The 20,286-nt window shown below is 38.3% G+C and overlaps 1 protein-coding gene across 1 annotated transcript in view; it reads left to right on the forward strand.

Annotated features, from left to right (window-relative positions):
- MACC1 (MET transcriptional regulator MACC1) overlaps positions 1–19,982 on the forward strand; it is a 36,941-nt gene extending 16,959 nt beyond the window's left edge. Inside the window, exons 2-5 of the mRNA XM_061356419.1 lie at positions 6,375–6,489; positions 8,654–10,692; positions 12,964–13,152; positions 19,669–19,982. Of these exons, the coding sequence (XP_061212403.1) occupies positions 6,375–6,489; positions 8,654–10,692; positions 12,964–13,152; positions 19,669–19,881 (2,556 nt within the window). The 3' untranslated portion in view covers positions 19,882–19,982. The remainder of the gene's footprint in view (positions 1–6,374; positions 6,490–8,653; positions 10,693–12,963; positions 13,153–19,668) is intronic.
- The last annotated feature ends 304 nt before the right edge of the window (positions 19,983–20,286 follow it).

The following is a 20,286-nucleotide window of genomic DNA, read 5'->3' on the forward strand; positions in this document are numbered from 1 at the left end:
TCAAGACTGGGTCCTGTCATAGTGCATCTGCAATGTTTTATTATAGCATTTTTTAGTCTGGAATATCAGAAAAAACATCCTGCATATTTGCAACTTATCCAGCTCAAACGGGTACTTAAGATCTCTTCTTAACATTAATTACAATTATAATTGTAAGAACTTTAAGAGCTGTGAGCAAGTAAAACACAGGCGCTTCTCTCCAGAAGGGTTACTTGGTGCATTCTGCTTTGCCCTGGTGCTGCAAAAAGAGTACAGCTTTTGCACTCACATCACTGGACCAGATGAGATTTACATGTTGAAAATTGAGAATGATTTTTAGCTTTCCTGTGCTCAGCATTACTGATTATTAATTATTAGTGATTAGTAATTATTTCTATAAACATGTGACTCCTAAATGCCTGATTGTCAGTTCCTAATGAAAAACTACTTCACTACTTGACCTGGGTTTGATTGTCTAGAAACTGGATGCTTTAATTGCTTTCTGGGTGGATAATAGATATGATATTTTCTGTATGTAACTGGAAGAGTGTTAGTCAGGTGTTTCAAAAATGAAGTCTTTGGGACAGAGAAAGCGTCTTTTCGTTTGTTTTTTTGGTCATGTCACTGTGACTCTGAGGCATACAAAGGATTTCTGCCTCTTAAAAAGAATGAATTTATTTTATTATCCTTGAATTTACCTCTGAGATTGAAAATCATTCAATACTGTTAAAACTTCTTCTACTTCTGTCCCGTACCACTGTTTCCTTCCCTCAAAGGCCACAGTTCCTATCTGTCAGTCTGCAAAACTGACTTTTGGCATTAACAGACGGAGACACGAGCCTTTTTCTGGGAAGAGCATAATAAAGACTGTGCACAGTCGGGAGTAGGCTCTAAGCCAAGCTAGTGTGCAGATGTCTATGGGCTTTATCTCCACTCGACACTAACAGATAAGCTGCTCAGTTAAAGACCCAGTGTAATTTCTGCATGCAGCTTGGTTGCAAGTTAAAGTCTAATTAAATAGAGAAGAAGAAATCAGAGGCTTTTGCAAGGTAGTAAGGAAATGAGTTCATAGAAAAAATGAGCTAATACACTTGCAGTTTTCTCTGTTCAGCAAAAAAAGCAAATATTACAATTTAACAGTATGAAGTTGGATCCTTTAATTCATTTGTTAGTGATATCTTTACTTTCCATCTTCTGTTCTTTAAAAGGTTACTTACTAATGTAAGTAGAAGGCAACATATTTTTTTTTCCTGAGGCCAAAGAGGAAGCATAGAGTATTTTAGATTGGTAGCTGAAACCTCAGAGACATCAAGACTTAACTACACATTCTTGAGGATCCTGGAAAACAATACTCCCAAATGTAAAATTTGCAATTGGGCAAAAAAAAAAAAAAAAAATTCTAGCTCTTATACTTACAGCAAGCAATTTTAGAAGCACAGATATTTGGAATGGAAGGAAGGATACTTGCCTTGCAGAGGGAGTGCTTAAGATACAGTAATTTTTGCTTGCATACAGCCCCAACCAGACTGTAAAACAGTAAGTTCTGGGCCACCCATAACTGTAAAAACCTACTTGTGAACTTGTGGAAATCTACTGAGAGGATGACCCACTTCAAACCCTGTTTTTGTTGTGATGAGACTACTAGCTCTACCTATGCTAGCTCAGATGCAGTATTACCAGAAGCAGTTCTGTCAGTAACAAGCAGCAGTGTAAACCTATGTTGGGTCTGCAGAAAGCTTACACCCTGGATTCAGGAAGGAGTGTGAATGGCTCTGCAGTTCCCACAGGGTGATAAAATTTCAGAACATTGAAAAAGTAGCTAACAAACTTGACAGCTATTTTAACAGCAGAGGAAACCAGCAGATGCATCATTTGAAAATTATTTTCTATCATTATAGGCAAAGTTATAAGTAATAGAGACATACTAAAGCATCAAGGTTGCTGACAAGCATTAGTAAGGTAAGGGTTGAGATCTCTCGAAGGTGAACATTAAAAGCCATTTCTGTTTCTGTTCAAAATGAGATACAGCTCCATTTCCTTGACTGCCTCATATGCACCAGGCTAAGAGAATAAGTCAAAGATTTTATCACTTCAACTGAAGGTTTTGTTTGCTGTCCTGTACTACTATTAGCTACAGTGCCACAGTTCAGCCCTGTAACCATATTGGTAAAATCAGGTCCAAACTCTGAGCTGTATAAAGCTGTTCCAGGTCACAAGTACCAAAGGACTGTTAAAATATGACCTATTACTGTAATGTTTACCTAGGAATATATTAATCTGCAGAGAAGAAGCAGTGTTTTAGATTTGATGGTGATGTGTAGTGCCTTCTGAAACCATCTCTCTTCTGTGTATTGTTTTTTCTTTAGAATTCCTTTTCTTCTGTCTATGTAATAGAATTTAAATAATTCAGTATATTCAGTATTTGGTCAGATCACCATATTTAACATTCTGGTGAGTATACCTTGTTCCTTTTTTCAGCAGTAAACTGGTAAAATAAGTCTTAACAACCCACCCTATATAACTAGCAAGTTGTTTTTCCCTATGATAGCTAAAAGCAAGCCTGAGGAATGAAGCATTTCTCCAACACCTCCTTCTGTTGCTTGTCCTGCCTCTGTAAATGCGTAAGCTTCATCCTCTGGATACAAAGGCCATGAATCTTTGTGAATAATGGCATGGCTGAGTAGTACTGTTTGTGTAAGGTTCATGTAAGAGACCATGGGAAGGCACTGCCATGGGAGAGCTCTGCTCTTAATACAACCTGCTTTTGAAGAAGGGTTAAGATTGAATCAAAGGAAAATTGCTAGTGTTTTGCTCTGGGATGCTGGTATTTTAAAAACAGAGAGTAATGTGTTCTCTCTCATTTTTTAGGGCAAAAGCAGTGGGGAAGTGTTTGCTTTTGGGCTTTTTTTATCTTCTTCCTTACCCCTATTTTAAGCACAGCAGGACATATTTTCTTTGGTAAAGAGACTGGAAAGAAAAAAAGCAGTGCACTTGGATTTTAAAAGACCTGGAAGAGATTTCTGGAGGCATCATATGCAGTAAAAATTCCATTTGCAGAAAATCTGTCTCCTGACTTCTATGAAACTGAACTTTCTACCTGAGACTTTCTTCTTCCCCTAATGCATTTTTCTTCCCCTGTAACAGTGCTGCCACATGACTGCCAGCAGCACTCTGGGTCCTGAGTCCTGCTGTTTTATGGGTCAAGCGATGCACTCCAGCCTTGAACAGCAAAGCACCTGGCACACTGTTTTTTGCCCTTACGCATAAAAATGCCACATCTCTCAGCAGTCACTCAGGTTTACTCCCTGGTCACCTTCCTAGCTGATGTCTTTCCAGTCTCTTCACTTCTCCATTCCCTGCTCACTTCACTCTGTGAGCTGACATGCTGTCAGACAGATCATTCTTTGCACCATTAAGCACTTCTCAGTTTACATCTTTCTTACTCGGTAGCTATAGCAAATGAAAAGCTTAGCTTCTGAGTCTTCCTATATGTAATTCTCAGATTTTTTCAGCAAAAGGGTTTCCCCTTTGCCACTGATCAGCATGGTTTTATATCCCATATGTCTTGATCTCTTTCCTCTGCATGATAGTTCTGGATTTGTACAGTTAGGTTCCTAATTAATAGTGTTATCGTATGAAAAATTTGAGATGCTATTTTATCACAGAATGTACCCATGGAAAAGGGGGAGCATTGGATTTTGTTGTTTTCTAATCTCATACAAAGACATTAGGGATTTATACATTGCCAGCACTTACACTGGAACACAGGAGAGACGGGATGTGGTGCCAGATCATGTAACTGTTCAGAAGGCACATTGCCTGGTACCCGATGGTGTGTGTACAGGTTGTCCCCAGCATTTCCCACATCCCTTAACATGCTAACCAGACATGGTCATCTTTTGCCCAGGAGTGATTATATCTCCCCCCTTCTCTTGTCCTCTTCTCGGCTGGCCAAAAAATGTGCCTGAATCACAAAGGCTCCCTTGTCACACTCACGTACGCTTTTGGGGTGGGGAAGCATGACTTATTTTTGAAAGTTGTTTTCTTTTCCAGTATCCACCTCTTCTGTCCTTGTGCCAGGCTAGTGGTGAAGGTTTTAAGGAGTTCCCAGAGGGAACATTTAGGAAATAGCTTATTCTATTCGCAGAAATTCTTCGTATTTATAAAACTTCCATATGTAATCTTGTTATGTCTCTGTCAATATACTCACACTGTGTAAAGAGATTGCTTTTCTTTCTCTCTCCCTCCCCTTTCCCCAGGGGTTTCCTATTTTAGCAACTGTGCATCTACTTGCACTCTTCTACACTTATCCTTACTGCTTCCCACTTCATACAGCTACTGAAGCAATTGTGGGTCTTTAACTATTTGAAGAACTGTTCTTAGATTCTCATGTCGATTGATCAATAAGTTATCAGTCAGACGCTACATCTCAAAATGTTGAAAAACTGAACACATTGTATAAGCATGCAAGATTTTTATATCAGGCTCCTGCTTCAGGAATTGGGGAGGTTTAATTACACCTGTGTAAGGTATCTGTAGTCTAAAATCCCAATAAATGTGCAAAGAGAAATTTTACTTTTTAAAATAGCAGTGTATTTGTTGACAACACTAAAGCAAAATTTATTTCCTTTGAAGGAATCTGTACACATTATCAAAGATACTGTTTTTTATCAGAAACAGAAGGAACAGTGAAATTTTTAAACAGGTATGGGATGTCAGGTCTTGGAATTATGGTGTTGGGTTTAAAGAATCATTTTAATTCCCAGTTTGGTTCAGGTGGGGGTATTAATAGGAGAAGCCTCAAAGTATTAGTCTTGGAAGTTAGTTTTCACTACTGTCTGAAATCAGGAGTTCTAAAGCCAACATCTGCCATTTCTGGTAACAGAGGAACCTGGAAGTCCTTATAGCCTTGTGATAGCAGAGTGGCTGGATGACAATTGGGATGACCTCAGCCTTGCATCCTGCCTGAGTGCAAATCAGTACCTGGACAGATTGCCATTAGCTGAAGAGAGCTCTTGTGGGAAGAATAAAAAGTAACAATTTACATTTGCAGTGGGAAAAAAAAGAAAAGATGTCTTAAACCATTGCGTTTGCAATGGAAACAGCTGACTATTCAGTAATGCTTTGATATAAGGTATGCTTCCTTTTTCCCATAACTCACCTACTAGAACTGTAAGTGAAAATTCCTTTTTCTCACAGTCACAGCAAGAGATCTGCTTAGGCTGCAATTGTTGCTGCAGCAGTAGCCAGCAGCAATGTTTGAGAGTCTTGAACAAAGCTGGCTATTCTATCTTGTGGATGGACCAAAAAAAACGTTCTGGCTTTTTTACCTTTTTGGTTTTTTTCCTTTGTTTTGGGGGGTTTTCTTTTCAACCATACATTTAATGTATTTATTATGTATCAGCATTTATACCTCACTATGTATAGGATCAGTGACAGGTTTCTGAGGCATTCACTAAATGGCCTCTTGGTTTATAGCACTAACTTGATGAGCATTCCTGCACAAAAAAAAAGATCTAGAATATTTTATTTCCCTTACCTTCTGTTTCTGGGGCAAAATAGCTTCAGCATGTAGGATACTCACTACCCCTTTGAAGACCTGCAACTCGCTTTTCTGGGCAGCAGAAAATAGCATCAGGCAACGGTACCTTGTGAGGTTAACCCTCCTGTTGCCTGCCTTGGAGGCATTCCCCTTCTGCTCTGCCCTTGCAATAGTTTTGTTGTTGACTGTCTCTCAACTACAGCATCTGTTTTACAGCTTTCATGTGGTTCAGTCCATGTGCAAACTGCATCAAAACCAAAGAGAACTTCTTGTAGCCAGAACAAGCAAGAGGAGAGACCTCAATGTCCCCTCTTTGTGCTGTTGCTGTGCTGGTGTGGGCCCTAAGGAAGGGTACTTTACATCATTCATGTACAGACCAAAAAGAAAATCTAACCTGATTCTCTCTCAGGGAAGAGCAAAGGAAGAATGATAATGCAGGAATAATTGGATGTCCTTTATATTAATTGGCAAAGGAAGGAACAGAGCTAGCTCTGCACCTGTCATGATTCTAGTTAAACTTATCTGAAAACAGATATTAGGATGTTTCTTTTTAAAAAAAGACTTGAACAGAAGTTAATGTACAATTGGTTCAGTTGCAAAATGTTGAATTATGTGGGCTATTGACCTTCACTATGGACTGGAGTACGATACTGTACAATAGCTGTAACATCTGGCATTTTTGCTGCAAATGAGATAGTAAGACTCAGGATTGTGGTGCTCTTGGGCAGACCACAACTTCACTATTTTTCCATTTGTGTCACATCACAGGAGGAAAGCTCAATTATTCTTCAACAGTTCCCCCTTTTTCAAATTGCAAACTTGCTGATGGTTTATATGTTTAACTGTTTCCTAGGAGGTAAATACTTCCAGTAGTGGAACAGATTCCCTAACCAGCAGGGAGATTCCAAGGAGCAGATCAGAGGGGACTTTGATCGATGAGGATGACCGGACACCTTCAGGCAGCTACAGTAAGTTTCTTCTGCTACTTTCTGTACTAAGTCTCTTGACCTAAAGTCTTCATTTCTGAAAAACTCTAAATAATGTCAGGAGCTTTAGATACTCTGTAAACCCCTGTACACTTCTTAAAGTTATTTTTTATTGCTTATGTCTTGCACTACTCAGGCCATCGTAGATGTCCCTGAAGTCAGAACATTGGGGATTGTCACAAGGTCCCCTAGAAGAAACTTGATGTCATATAAGAGAAGTCCTCTGTCCTCTGCCATAGCAAACATGGGTCAGACAGGTTGACAGGAAGAGCTGGAGTCATTAACCTTGCATGAATAAAAGTCAAGACATGGAAGAGAAGAGGGAGTTCTTAGCCAAACTACATTAATTTTGGGATCTAAGAACCAGGAAGACAAGGTTATTTTGGAGTTAGGCCAGTGTAAAAACCAGAGTCTCATTAATCTCATTGCTGTTTTAACCCAAAAGTAAAGAAAACATTTGCCTCCACAAGGCAGGCATTCTCCTAGCTTTTTTTGTCCAGCAGCAGATAGGAGTAACAGTGAACCTGGCACTTGCTGTGTGAGTCGGGGAGAAGGAATTGCTTCCTTTCTAACCTCTTGCACCCAGTAAACTGTGCTGTTACCTTGGCGTGAGTGTCTGGCCTAATGACTCAGGCTCTGATAGAGTTTTCTGCTCGGAATATTCCTGTAGAAACATACCCTTTAGGATGTGGCAAAAAAGTCTAAACCCCTAACATTTCTTTTGGGACTAGTTAATTTAATTTTTAATAGCTGATAATGATTTGACTATAATAGCATCACAGCACTAGGAAAGCTTTTGGCCTGTGAAACAAAAGGACTTTTCAGCTGGTGCTGAGAACCTGGTGGTTCTGGCCAAGGCTGGGTGTCCTGGGCTCGCTATCCTCTGCAGCTCACCTGGAAGGCTCTTCTCGAAACAATGCCTTGCTGATGGGCAACTGGGGAGCAGGTAAATTCCACTTTTGTTCTTCCAAACTGGGATTTTTCTAGAACTGTGGAAAAAAATTATGGTTTTGGCTTTTTGTCACAATTTATGACAGAGGAAATGGAAAAAAAATACATTTCTTTTTCTTTTTTGCTTTTTTTTTTGGTGGATGAATGTACTGTCCTTGCAATTGAGCAATAATTAATAACCTTGCAGATAGAAGGTACTATGGAAAGTGTAATAATGAAGGATAGAAAGAATGAAATGATGAATTAATGAAAGAATAGAAATGATGAATTAAAATTCTTTACAAGGATGTATAAAGAATGGATGGATTAACCTTTATATATGTAGCAAAATAATGGAAAACTGAAGTAATAGAAACCCTTAGCACAAAAAGCTTCAGATATTCTATTAGTTGCCAGAAGCATGAGTCTTAATCCAACCTATAAACCAACTTCTGTGAACAGTTGCTAATATTAAATATAAGCACACCTTGCCTTCATAAGAAATAGACATTAATTATTTTTATTAAAATTATATTTAAATATCACACCCCCCATTTCTCTATTAAAGTACAGTCTCAAAAAAGTTAGTAGCCACAAAAACATTTCTCTCCAAACTTCAAATTTTACAAGACTTCATAAATTATAACAATTAATTTTTTTTAATGGAAAGCCACTATAACAAATTCCACACGCACCAAGATAAATTCTAAGAGTGCTGTTATCAATTAAATGCATGTGCACTAGCACGAAAAGGAATCCTGAATAATACATTTGTCTGTACTGTCTACAGTGTTTGAAAATGAAACAGTAGTTACTTAATCTTTGCAGAGAGTTAGACAGAAAGTCATCCATGCATTTTGTAAGAGGCCAAAGATTACTGGAATGAAAGGATTTAAACCTCATGGGACCTTAGCATACTTGATGCCAATTAATAGTCATTGGAGTTGATAACAATCAGCACCTTGCATAAGATGCTTTACATCCTTCACCACTAATTTGTTAGCCATCTTTATATTAGCAAAGATTCTTAATGCTACTTAGAAACTAATATTAATACCCTTTAAAAACTTGAAGGAGAAATATAGAAATTATCTATATGCATTTTAGAAGGATAAATTTAGTCACTTGTTAGCTTAACAGACTATCAGTTGGAAATTAAAGGAATGCCTCAAGTCTCTGTGCTTTAGAAAATGATTCTGTTTTTTCTTTGAAACAGATGTCAGTGAAAGCAAATCAGATTTGGATATTGACTGGTCTGATGTATTCAGACATACCAATGTTGTTTCCAAGACTAATCCCTTCTGGAATGAACTGTCGGCCTCCAACCCTTTTGTACATGACATAGCTGCTTCAAATAGAAACGAAAATAATAAATACATTTCGGTCTTAAAAGCAAAACCCTATTTATTCTTCAAAATTTCTAACAACATGGATTCCCTAGCGTCCTCAGGCGATCAGCTAGATATTGACTGTCTTCTAAGAAAGACTTCAGCAAGAAGATCTGGACGATCCAAGAGTGTCTCTGACTTCCTGGATATTGTTGATAACAGAAGATTTAATCCTCGCAAGACAACACCTCAAAACTCTATAGCTTCGGACATGGCATGGCTTCAAAATGACCGTGAAGCTTACAAGATGGCTTGGTTGAGTCACCGACAACTCACACGATCTTGTCTAGATTTAGAAGCCATGAGCCGTAGTCCTGGATGGGCACAAACGCAAGCTACAGACATCCATGTAGTTTGTAAGCTGAATCATGAAGGAGGTTCAGTACAGCTACCTGACTCAGATATCAATGTTCATGTCCCTGTGGGTCATGTATTACCTGGACAATTCCAAGAAGTCGGTTTAAAGGCTATCCTTAACCCTCCATCGTCATTTAACAGTGAGATGTCTAGCACTGTAAGTCCTTTGATAGAACTTACGCTGAGCAACCTCAACACAAGGGAAGGCATTTTTCTAGAGGTGAAAGTCGCAGCTAAAGTGAAGAACGATCCACTCAGCCAAGTTATGAGTAACATTGTGTGCTTTCTTAGTCTCAACAAAGAGGGGCCTTTTAAGAAGCTAGAGAATTGCTACACTTATCAAGATACCATACAAGTGAAGCTAACAGACCTAAGTCATGTGATGTATGCAGTGATTGCTGTACAAGCAAACAAAATCCAGCCTCCAGCAACTAATGTCTGGGACTATGTTCATAGAACAGTCTCAGTTGGAATTTATGGTCCCAAACACATTCATCCATCTTTTACAGCAGTTTTTACAGTCTTTGGTCATAACTACATTCCAGGAAAACTCACGATTTGTGATATAAAAAAGGGAGGGAAAAACATGCCTCCTGTTGTGTTTCAGCTGTGGGGAAAACATACGTTTCTGCTTGAAAAGCCACAAGATCTAAATATTTCTTTGGTATCCTGTGATCCAAATTTTGAAGTGAAGATGGAAGAACAAAGCAAAAAAATTAAAGAGGAAGAGCTGAAAGCTGGTGAAATGGTCCACCAACAATTCCTGTTTTCCATGCTTGGATGTAAGGAGATGCATTTCTTTGTTTTCCTCGTTCAGATTAAAGTCTCAAAAAGTAGCCATATAACACAGTTCCATGTTACAACTCCTGATCCAGTTCCAAAATTAAGTGGAATTATCAATAGGCCAAAGCGCTTACAAAACTGCAAAGAAATCAAGTCTGAGCCGTGGCTTTTAATACCAACAGTTAAATACCCAAAGTTCCAAGATAAAGCCTTGAATGTTAACACTTATGGAGTCGCTCTGAAAACTGTGTTACGTCAAAATAAGATTGAGTATTTGCTAGAATATTTTAAAGGGGACACAATAGCACTTCTTGGTGAAGATAAAATAAAAGCTGTGGGACAAACTAAAGTAAAAGAGTGGTATGTAGGAGTTCTCAGAAAAAAGATTGGTCTTGTACATTGCAAAAACATAAAAGTAATTTCCAAAGAACAAGCTATGGACACTGCAGATAGTGAGCTTACAACCAGGAATCTTGTTGAACAAATTGCATTGCCATTCAAAAAACTGACTTACATCTACTCAGTAGTTCTGTCTACAGTATCAGAGAGTGTTTATGACTGGAGAGCTTTGGCTGAGGTGCTAGGATATTCACATATGTCTTTGGATGACTTTAATGAGGCACATGCTGATAAAGAATCAGAAAGAGTTGCACATGTTGTCAAGAGGATGAAGGAAGACTGCCATGCTAACAAAAAAAAAAGACTATTTCTTTATGAGCTCATTGTTGTAAGTATTGCATAAATTAATGGTTACTGGGAATGCATTGAGAAGAAACTACTCAATAGTAAGTGTGAGCAAGAAAACATGGTCCTGCACCCTTGTGGGAATCTTTACAGACCTGAACATATTACTAGAAGTTGTAGACACCTATAGATGGAAAATACATCCAGACTGTCATGAAGAATAAATAATACTTCTATGAATTAATTCTAAACAGTGCTCTGTAAATGTTCCAGGAACCTTGCTCATTTAGTAGGTTGACTGAGTTGACTTTAGTGGGGTTTTTTAAATAGCCATGATTGAAATAGGTTTGTTATACAAGTCATTATGGTAAATTCCTTCCCTGAGCAATTCTTATTCCCATTAAGAAGTTTTCAGAAACCCTATAGTGTGGAAATGCCACTATCTATATACATTTTTGAAGCCTAAGTTGCATGTCTAAGTTATCTTCTTACATTTAAAGCAAGGAAATCTTGACCCATGTGTTAAAGACAAGATTTTCTATCGACACATGATAATTCTATAGTCAGCGTTGCACGTATTTCAGTGCACATTTTCATGGGCCTCATTTGTAAGACAATGAGCAACTTCTATGTGATTCAGAACAGTTACATGTGAATCAAAAGTGGTTTTATTCTAAATGCTTCCAGGTAATAGGTTGCATTGTTCACCATCTTAATTTACTTATGGATTTGTATGCAAATTAATCTGGAATTAATGTCTACTCAACACTGTCCTTGGCTCTGATTGAAAAGTCTACCAGCCTATTAGGGACAGAAAAAATTAAATTTCTGATATAAAACTAAAGTATAAAAGTGTGTAAAATTCACACTATAGCCTTCCATCTAGAGGCTTCTGACTACCCTGAATTGTAAACCTTAACAGGACTTACTTCTCAAAACTAGACTATCCCCTTTGAAGTGCTGAAATCACTTTGAGCAGGAATCAGAATATTTTGGTAGCAGTGGCCACTTAGAACTCTTAAGACTGCATTAGACTGTGTGGAATAAAACTGAGCAAGTATGAAGTGCAGTTTAATCCGCCATACCTCTGTGTGAAAAGGGTAGGTTGGAGTTAAAGGTGAAAATGATCCAGACTTTTAATTGAATCCAATGAAACAGAGTTCATTATAGAATAGGCAAAAGTGGAGAATAAACAGATTAATAATATGTACTGTTTTGTTGAAATATGTATGATTTTGAAGTGCCAATGCAGGTCGCTATCTTTATAAAGCTAGACTTAAAACTAGATACCATCCATGTCACTTTTGGGTAGAATTTACTGGTCATTTCTTTCAAGTAATGTCTTATTATTACAATTTATAGTGTTTTTGATTATTAGGGCAAAGGCCAATTGAACAACTTTGTGTCCATTTTGCCAAAGTATAGGGGCATTTGGCACTGTACACTATAGTCTGCTTCTTGCCTACTCTGAATACCAAAGTTCCACTGCTTGCAATCAGGACTTTTATGGAAAAATGTTTTACAATTAAATCACACAAATGTCTGATTTCTTCAGAAATGCTTGATGTTTTACTAAAAATTGGTATCTAAAAAACAAGGAAAACTTCTGGACTTTGTTCTTGATCTTTCACTGAAAAAGTCAACATTTTCAGTGAAATATTTTGCTGTTAATTTGAAGAGAAGAAAAAAAAAAAAACCCACCACCTATTTTTCTCCTTATCCCTTATCCAAACTAATAAAGAAAGGAGAAGCAACATACCTCCATTTCAGGGTTTCATTCCTAGAATGGTTTTGTTTGTTATTAATTTCTCATTTGACATGGAGGAGGGAAGAGTTTGATGCTTTCACTTCTGCTTAATGGTCTGCAAATTATCAGTTCTATGGAAGATGTAAATCAAAAGGTGCTGGCCAATGTAATCAATCATTTTCCGTAAAAGCAGCAGGCAAAGGACCACACCTTAGTGTAATAGGGTTCTAACTTAATTTTTAAGTTTATACCATGCTTTTAAAAGCTACATTTGATGTCCAGATACTTTTGTTGGAGAAGCATATTTTTCCTCCAAGCTTGGCAGGATCCATTTGACACTGGAATGAAGAAGCAGCTGAATGCCAACTTAATTTTTTCTTTACCTTGTGGGCAGTTTTCCTCTGAAACTGTTGGCAACAACTTTTGTAGGAAAAAAAGTTACATATTTGTAAGAACACAGACAAAAAGCCCTCCTGTCTGCTTAGAAATGCAGAACAGTGCTGTTAAATTATGATGTTCTTTTTGCAATTACTGGTGAAGAAAAATTAAAGAAAATTATCGTTGCAGGCACTTTTGAAAATAGATTGCCAGGGATTAGTGGCACGTCTTACCCAGGACACAATCATTTTGACTTCAGCTGTCAAGCTTGGCAAATACTGGCGTGAGCTTGCGGAGAAATTAGCCCGACTCACAAAGCATCAAATTGACGCTTATGAAGTACCCCACCAAGGGAAAAATGGGGCAGGAGCTCTGGAGGTAAGGCTCAGATGTAATGGTGTGTGCACACTTTCTCCTCTGCACAAACAGCCAGAGATCTTTCTTTGCTTTGTGCACTTCTTTCTTTTTGCAGTTTGGCCTCTTCATTTAATTCAATTTTAAATTTAATTTTGCAATTTGGCCTCCTCATTTAATTTTTTTGACCTCCTTATTTAAGTCCTTCAATATTAGGAATTCTCTCCAACTTTTGCTTGCAATTGTCTAGATATTCCTTTGCAGCCAGTTGTTCAGTGTTACTATGCCAAATAAATTGGCTGTGGAGATCCTCATCTCTCTCTTGAGCTTCAGCTTTTTACTCCCACACCAAGGGCCACATTCAGTCCCTTCTTACTGTCCTTTTCACTTGGTAATCTTACTCACTCCATTGTTGTCATTTCAGACTGAATAAGGAAGTCCATCCAGTCCTTTCAGTAGCTGCTTCAAATCCCCCTTAGTACAGTTATTGCTCTTTCCAATGAAAGGAAACTTATCTCCATCATTAACACTTTTCTGTCCCTGTGTCATATTTGTCATCATTTAGCTTGACTAGTATGACAAAAAGTTGGAATCTCTGACAGTAATTCCACTTCTGTCCTGTTATATAAACAGGGCAAATCCATGTTTTAATTTCATAGTTTGTCAGGCAGGTCATGCTATTTATTCTTCTTTGTAAAGTACCCTGTTTATACAAAAGTATGAGTTCTAAATAAAACAGTGAGGTTGTCCTCATAGACCTCTAGTGCCTTTTGAGGTGCCCGGTGCCCAGAGGTACCCATGCCATCCATGCAATGTCAGATATGTCACAAGACAGGGTGAGCCCTTGTCCATGCCTCTGAGCTGAGGCCCAGCCTGTGCTCATGATGCAGGTTCCCTAGGGAACCAAGTTTTTTCCTGCATTTCTCTAGCACCAAAACACCCAATAGATCCACTGTTTCCCATGGAGTTATGTGCTAATGACTTCTAGGTCCCAGACTGGGCATTTTCCTAATATCCTCTTATATAAGAGTTGCTGAATGACGCTCAGGCCGACCTGCCTCTAGTGCTTACATTCAGGCTCAACTCTCCCTCTGCCTGTACCATCTTTCTCCTGATCATTGAAGGTAATACACATGATCCAGCCTGAATTCCTTCTCTCTCACCTCTCCATTCCAAAGAAATCACTATTTCTCATTCACATTTTCACAATACTTAAGATAATTTTGTGCCTCTTCCTCTGATCTTTCAGCTATTTTGTCTGTTTATTTATTTTACTTATTCTGGGTATATTGCTTGTGCCTGGATGCACCTTCCTCCTTATGTTGGTTTTCGGGTTTTTTTTGTTTTTTTTTTTCCCCTCAGAAAACTTCAGGTCTACCAATTACTAGTTTGCTGTTACACTGAAAAAAAAATCACCATGTTTTTGCACTCAAATCCAACATAATGTGAATGCTTCTCATTTCCATTATGTTGGTTTGTTCTATTATTTTTTTATTTTTTTACTGTTATGCACTGCCTTGTCTAACTTACTAGAATTTTGTTGTACTTACTAAGCTTTCTGTGCTTGTCAGACATAACTCCAGCTTTCTACAGAAGGAATTATAGACCTGAATGATGTGTGACTCTACTGGTCTCCATGGTATTTGGAAACGTTTTCTCCTTTGCTATCAGGCAGTGCAACTAAAACGATCTTAAAATTCTTTTTCCACTGCCATACCTTTTTATTTTATATATATATATGACTGTATATATATATATACATATATATAAATATATTCAAATATATATATTTACTTTGTTTTAAATGGGTGTCTGTTTCTGTGAAGCCCATCTTTTGGCTCATGCACCCTATTAATTTATTTTTAAGAGCATTTTGTATTATTTTAATGGTAAAACACCTACAAAATTCTCAGCCTTTCAATAACAGTGTCTGCTGCCAGAATACAGAATAGTTGAATTTATCATAAACCCCCCAGTAATACAGTATATTCCATTTTTTAAGAGAACGTTCAAAAAGCAATGAAAGATCAGAATTTTGCTTTATTATGTCATTTCTCAAGGCTTAGGGTGTACTCTCGCTAGTCTCAAATGATTGCTGATCATCACTTTTACTTAACAGGTGCAAAAGAACGCCAGCTAAAATAATCTTTTGCTAGCCTGGAATTTTCTAATGGAAAAACTTTACCATTAATAGTAGTTGTTGGTGTGAAAACAGGAAACCCAGCAAAGATTGGGGTATAATAAGTTTTTTTCATTAATTATTATGGATTATCTGAAAGCACTAATTAATTACCCATCAAGGACTGTTTACTATCAAGAGGACTGATTGGTTGAGAAATGTTTCTGCATTTAATTTTTTTTATAGTGGGAGAAATCTTCCGCTAGGTGATCATAGAGGCAACTTAAGGTGCATACAATGGGTACCTAGTTTTTTAAATGCTTTTCATCAGTAAATTCCAAATCACTTTATAGAGGATGTAGGTATCATTCTTACTTGTCTCTAAATTGCAGAGATGTCAATTTGATAGGTGGACCACTCGGTGGATAAGGAACTGGCTGGATGGCTGCACACAAACCGTTGGAGACCAGTTGGAGACCAGTAATGAGTAGTGTTCCTCAGGGATCAGTGTTGGGACTGGTCTTGTTCAACATGTTTGTCAGTGACATGGACAGTGGGATTGAGTGCGCCCTCAGCAAGTTTGCCGATGACACCAAGCTGTGTGGTTCGGTTGATACGCTGGAGGGAAGGAATGCCATCCAGAGGGACCTTGACAGGCTTGTGAGGTGGGCTGATGCCAACCTCATGAAGTTTAACCATGCCAAGTGCAAGGTCCTACACCTGGGTTGCAGCAATCCCAGGCACAGCTACAGGTTGGGCAGAGAAGATATTCAGAGCAGCCCTGTGGAAAAGGACTTGGGGTGCTGCTGGATGAGAAACTTAACATGAGCCAGCAGTGTGTGCTTGCAGCCCAGAAAGCCAACCGTATTCTGGGCTGCATCAAAAGAAGCGTGACCAGCAGGTTGAAGGAGGTGATCCTGCCCCTCTACTCTGCTCTCGTGAGACCTCACTTGGAGTATTGTGTGCAGTTCTGCTGTCCTCAGCATAAAAAGGACATGGAACTGTTGGAGCAAGTCCAGAAGAGGGCCACGAGGATGATCAGGGGACTGGAGCACCTCCCATATGAAGATAGGCTGAGAAAGTTGGGGCTGTTCAGCCTGGAGAAGAGAAGGCTGCGTGGAGACTTCATAGCAGCCTTCTGGTATCTGAAGGGGGCCTATAGGGATGTTGGGGAGGGACTCTTCATTAGGGACTGTAGTGATAGGACAAGGGGTAATGGGTTAAAACTGAAACAGGAGAAGTTTAGATTGGATATAAGGAGGAAGTGCTTTACTGTGAGGCCAGTGAGGCACTGGAATAGGTTGCCCAGGGAAGTCGCGAATGCTCCATCGCTGCCGATGTTAAAGGCCAGGTTGGACAGAGCCTTGGATGACATGGTTTAGTGTGAGGTGTCCCTGCCCATGCAAGGGGGGTGGAACTAGATGATCTTAAGGTTCTTCCCAACTCTAACTATTCTATTATTCTATGATTCTACCTACTCATCAGAGGCAGTGGGAGCAGAGGGAAAACTCATGGACACACCTGAGATGAGACATGCCTAGGATGCTGTAGTGATTTAATATTTTGCCTGAAAATCTTCTTTGATATAATTCAGGAAGGTCAATGCAATTCAGTTCACCCAATGCATGTGAATATGTGGATGTGGAGAAGGACCTTCAAAATCTTGGTCGTATTGTTTATAGCTCAGTGTTTCGAATGTGTAGATTATTGCTGAGATAATCATGCTTCACTAATGACCAGTTTATAAAATTTTTGTTCCCCCTTTTTTTATAATTACATTTTTAATAAAAGAAAAAAAATCAATTGTGACAGAGTAGAAGAAACCTGCATTTTTATTTTACACATGTTTTGGCCAATTTTCCAACTGCAGTGTCATACTGACCTTTAGCATAAGGCAAAGCAACAGCATGTTTTTGCAGTCACTGCCTTTCACATTCTAGTGAAGACAGAACAATGTACTCCAGTTCTTCAAATGTCTTGGCCTAGCAGGAATATAAGGAATGCAAGCAGGAGACAGAGAAAAAGCATAGCAAGCAGCAGAATATGAGGAAATCCCAGCTTCTCTTGTTGGCTGCCTTGGTTATCAAACTAAACATAAGACCACAGAAACTTTCTAGTCTCAGCATAAATGCATCCAGGGTGAGCTGGTTTAGTTCATTAGAATATGCTGTAATATATAGTATTTACAGTAGTACATAAGAAACTTATTTTTCAAAATAGACTGTTTAATAAAAGGGAAGAATTCCTCCTTTTGTAACCTTATGGTTACGACTTAATCTAGATTTGCTTAAAACAAGAGCTAGACACCATTCATTTTGGGTAAATGATAATACCCTTTCCTCCTGTAGACCTAAATGAGAAATTTCACTGAAAGCACTTTTATACGGCTTAAATTGAAGGAAGAAGCCAGACGAATCAGACTGTAAGACATGCTAATGGGGATATGAGTTCTATGGGTTTTTCCATTTGGGGATAAGACAGAAAGGCAGCAGAAGCTGAGGGAGATGTTTACAGAAACTACTGCAGAATTAATCTCAGGGTATGTTGCAAGTTCTTAGCCCAAATGTGGAGAAAATCTCAGAACTATGAGCAAAGAAATCTTCCTGCTACTCGATTCCACAAAGGTTGAGGTAAGTAAAGCTTATATGAAGGAAGTAGAGCTTTATGGTTTTTATTATTTGTAAGCTAATAGGATAGTATTGAGGAAATAACCAATTCCCTCCTGAATTATCCTTCAGAATCATGAAAACTGATTTTCCATTAAAAAAGAATAATATGTTAAAAAAAAGGACTACCTGGTCACTTCTGTGTGTATATATACAAATATATATATTTGTATATATATGTAAGTCTATATGCTTTTATTACAATGCATAATAAGTGTGTTTGTGTTAAAAAAGCAAATGCCAGAGCCTCTTAGGACAGTTTTTGTGGCTTTTTGTATATATCATCCCTACAATTCCTAACTTGATTGCTGTTTGCAAAACCTTTATTGCCAGTGATGAGTGGGAAACTAGAAAGTGGATAGCCCAAGTTAAATTTGGAAAAGCAGCATCTGGGAAAACAATCTTTTTGTTTGTAAACTGAGCAGACCATGAACACCAGCACTTTGAGAGATGGAAGTCCTGTTTGGTATTTGAATCATGCTGTCATAACTTAATTAATGCCATTAGATCAATGACAAAGTACACTTGCTAAGGATCTCCTCCATATTTGTTTAGCATAAAATACACTGTAGCTTGCAATAAGGAGTACTGGTAGCCTACCTTTTAATTTCCTTTGTTACTTGCAGGACTCTTTCTAAACTGCATGTCCTGATTTTAAAAGATTAATTATAAAAGCTTTTGACTCTCCTGCTTCTATGTGCCACATGATGGCATTCTCTGACACTGAAGTCAGACTGACAGGCCTTTAGTTTTCTGGATCCTCGTTTTGACTATTCTTGTAGATGGGTGTCACATTTGCTAACCTTCAGTCAACTGGGACCTCTCAGTTAGCCAGGGCTGCTGACAAATGATGGGAAGTGTCTCAGTGCGTTCTTGTGCCAGCTGCTTCAGTACCCTTAGGTAGATACTATCTGGCCGCATAGACCTGTGTGTGTCCAATTGCTGTTGCAGGTCGCTAATCATTTCCTCTTAGATTATGGGGGCTTCATTCAGCTCCCCATCCCTGTCTTCCATCTCAGGGAGCTGGGTATCCCAAGAACAACTGGTCTTACTGCTAACGACTGAGGCAAAGATAAGTACCTCATCCTTTTCCTCATCCTTTGTCACTGTGTTACTGCCAACATCCAATAAAGTATGAAGGTTCTCCTTAGCTCTATGACAATGTATTTCTAAAACATTTTTTCATTGTCTTTTATGTTAGTAGACAGATAAAGGTCTACTTGCGCTTTGGCCCAACTTCCAGCTGCTGTTATTAGAAAACCTTTTTGTAAAGGCAAGAAGCAAGTTTATAAGTTCCAGGTTAAGCAGAGGGACAGTATGATGCTGATTAATGAGACAAAAGGAGGCATTAACCACCAAAAGCACAGCCAAACTCCAAAAGGGAAACTGCTGTTGGGTATGCATTGCAAAAATAACCTAGGGGTTTTCTTTATAACGCTGTTCTTTGAGTTATACTTTCAGAAAGGGATATATTTTGGATTGGTGATAATCATCTGAATGAAGAATTTCTCTTTCTTTACCCCTCTAAGGATTTGAGAATTTCATATAAATGAAGTACATAAGGTTACTGGAGTTTATATATTACCATGCCTTTTATGATAAAGCATTTCAGTGTGGCTAGGGATCAAACATCTATTTTCTTTTTTGTCTATGATTTTTCTACCATTGGAAAAAAATAGCTTTTTTTTTTTTTCTTTTCTTAATAATTCAATTTCTGCAACTAAACCTTTTCATTTTTTTCCCTTTTATTTTCAGATGATGTGGAAACCTGCATATGACTTCCTTTACATGTGGGCTGCCAATTATGGAGACAGTTACAGAGATGTCTTACAAGACCTGCAATCAGCCTTGGATAAAATGAAAAACCCAGTAACAAAACATTGGCGAGAGTTAACTGGAACGTTGATTCTTGTGAACTGCATGGAGGTGTTAAGGGCAAGTGCTTTCTCCAAAATGGAGGAAGAATAGACTACCAAGATATGTTTTGGGAAATTCTTTTGGGAAACTGTACTGCTGATACCTGTATTTCAGTGATGCTTGCAGAGCACAACAGAATGCAGTCTGCTTTACCTGAGCTGATGTTGGGTCAAGCCCCACAGTTCTTGGGCATAGTTCACCAAATCTTGATACTGATTAAATAAGAAAAGAGGAGGGGATTAAACTAGTGAGGTCAACAAAAATGACATGTATTCTACAGGTTAGTTTCTACAAGGAGCTCTTTCTGATTGCACTGACTTCTATGTGGAGATCACTTTCAAACACAAAACTATGCATGGATGAGTTCGGCCTGTGGGGCCTAGGTTTACATTGTTTTCAGTGAAGTCTTAAAATCTAAACATTTAATACATTATTTTATTTAGTGCCCAAACCCCT

The sequence above is a fragment of the Neopsephotus bourkii genome, unplaced genomic scaffold, assembly GCF_033783945.1.
Source record: "Neopsephotus bourkii isolate Nb327-2 ecotype Australia unplaced genomic scaffold, CSIRO-AGI_Nbou_v1 NB_855, whole genome shotgun sequence".
In the NCBI taxonomy this organism is placed as follows: domain Eukaryota; kingdom Metazoa; phylum Chordata; class Aves; order Psittaciformes; family Psittacidae; genus Neopsephotus; species Neopsephotus bourkii.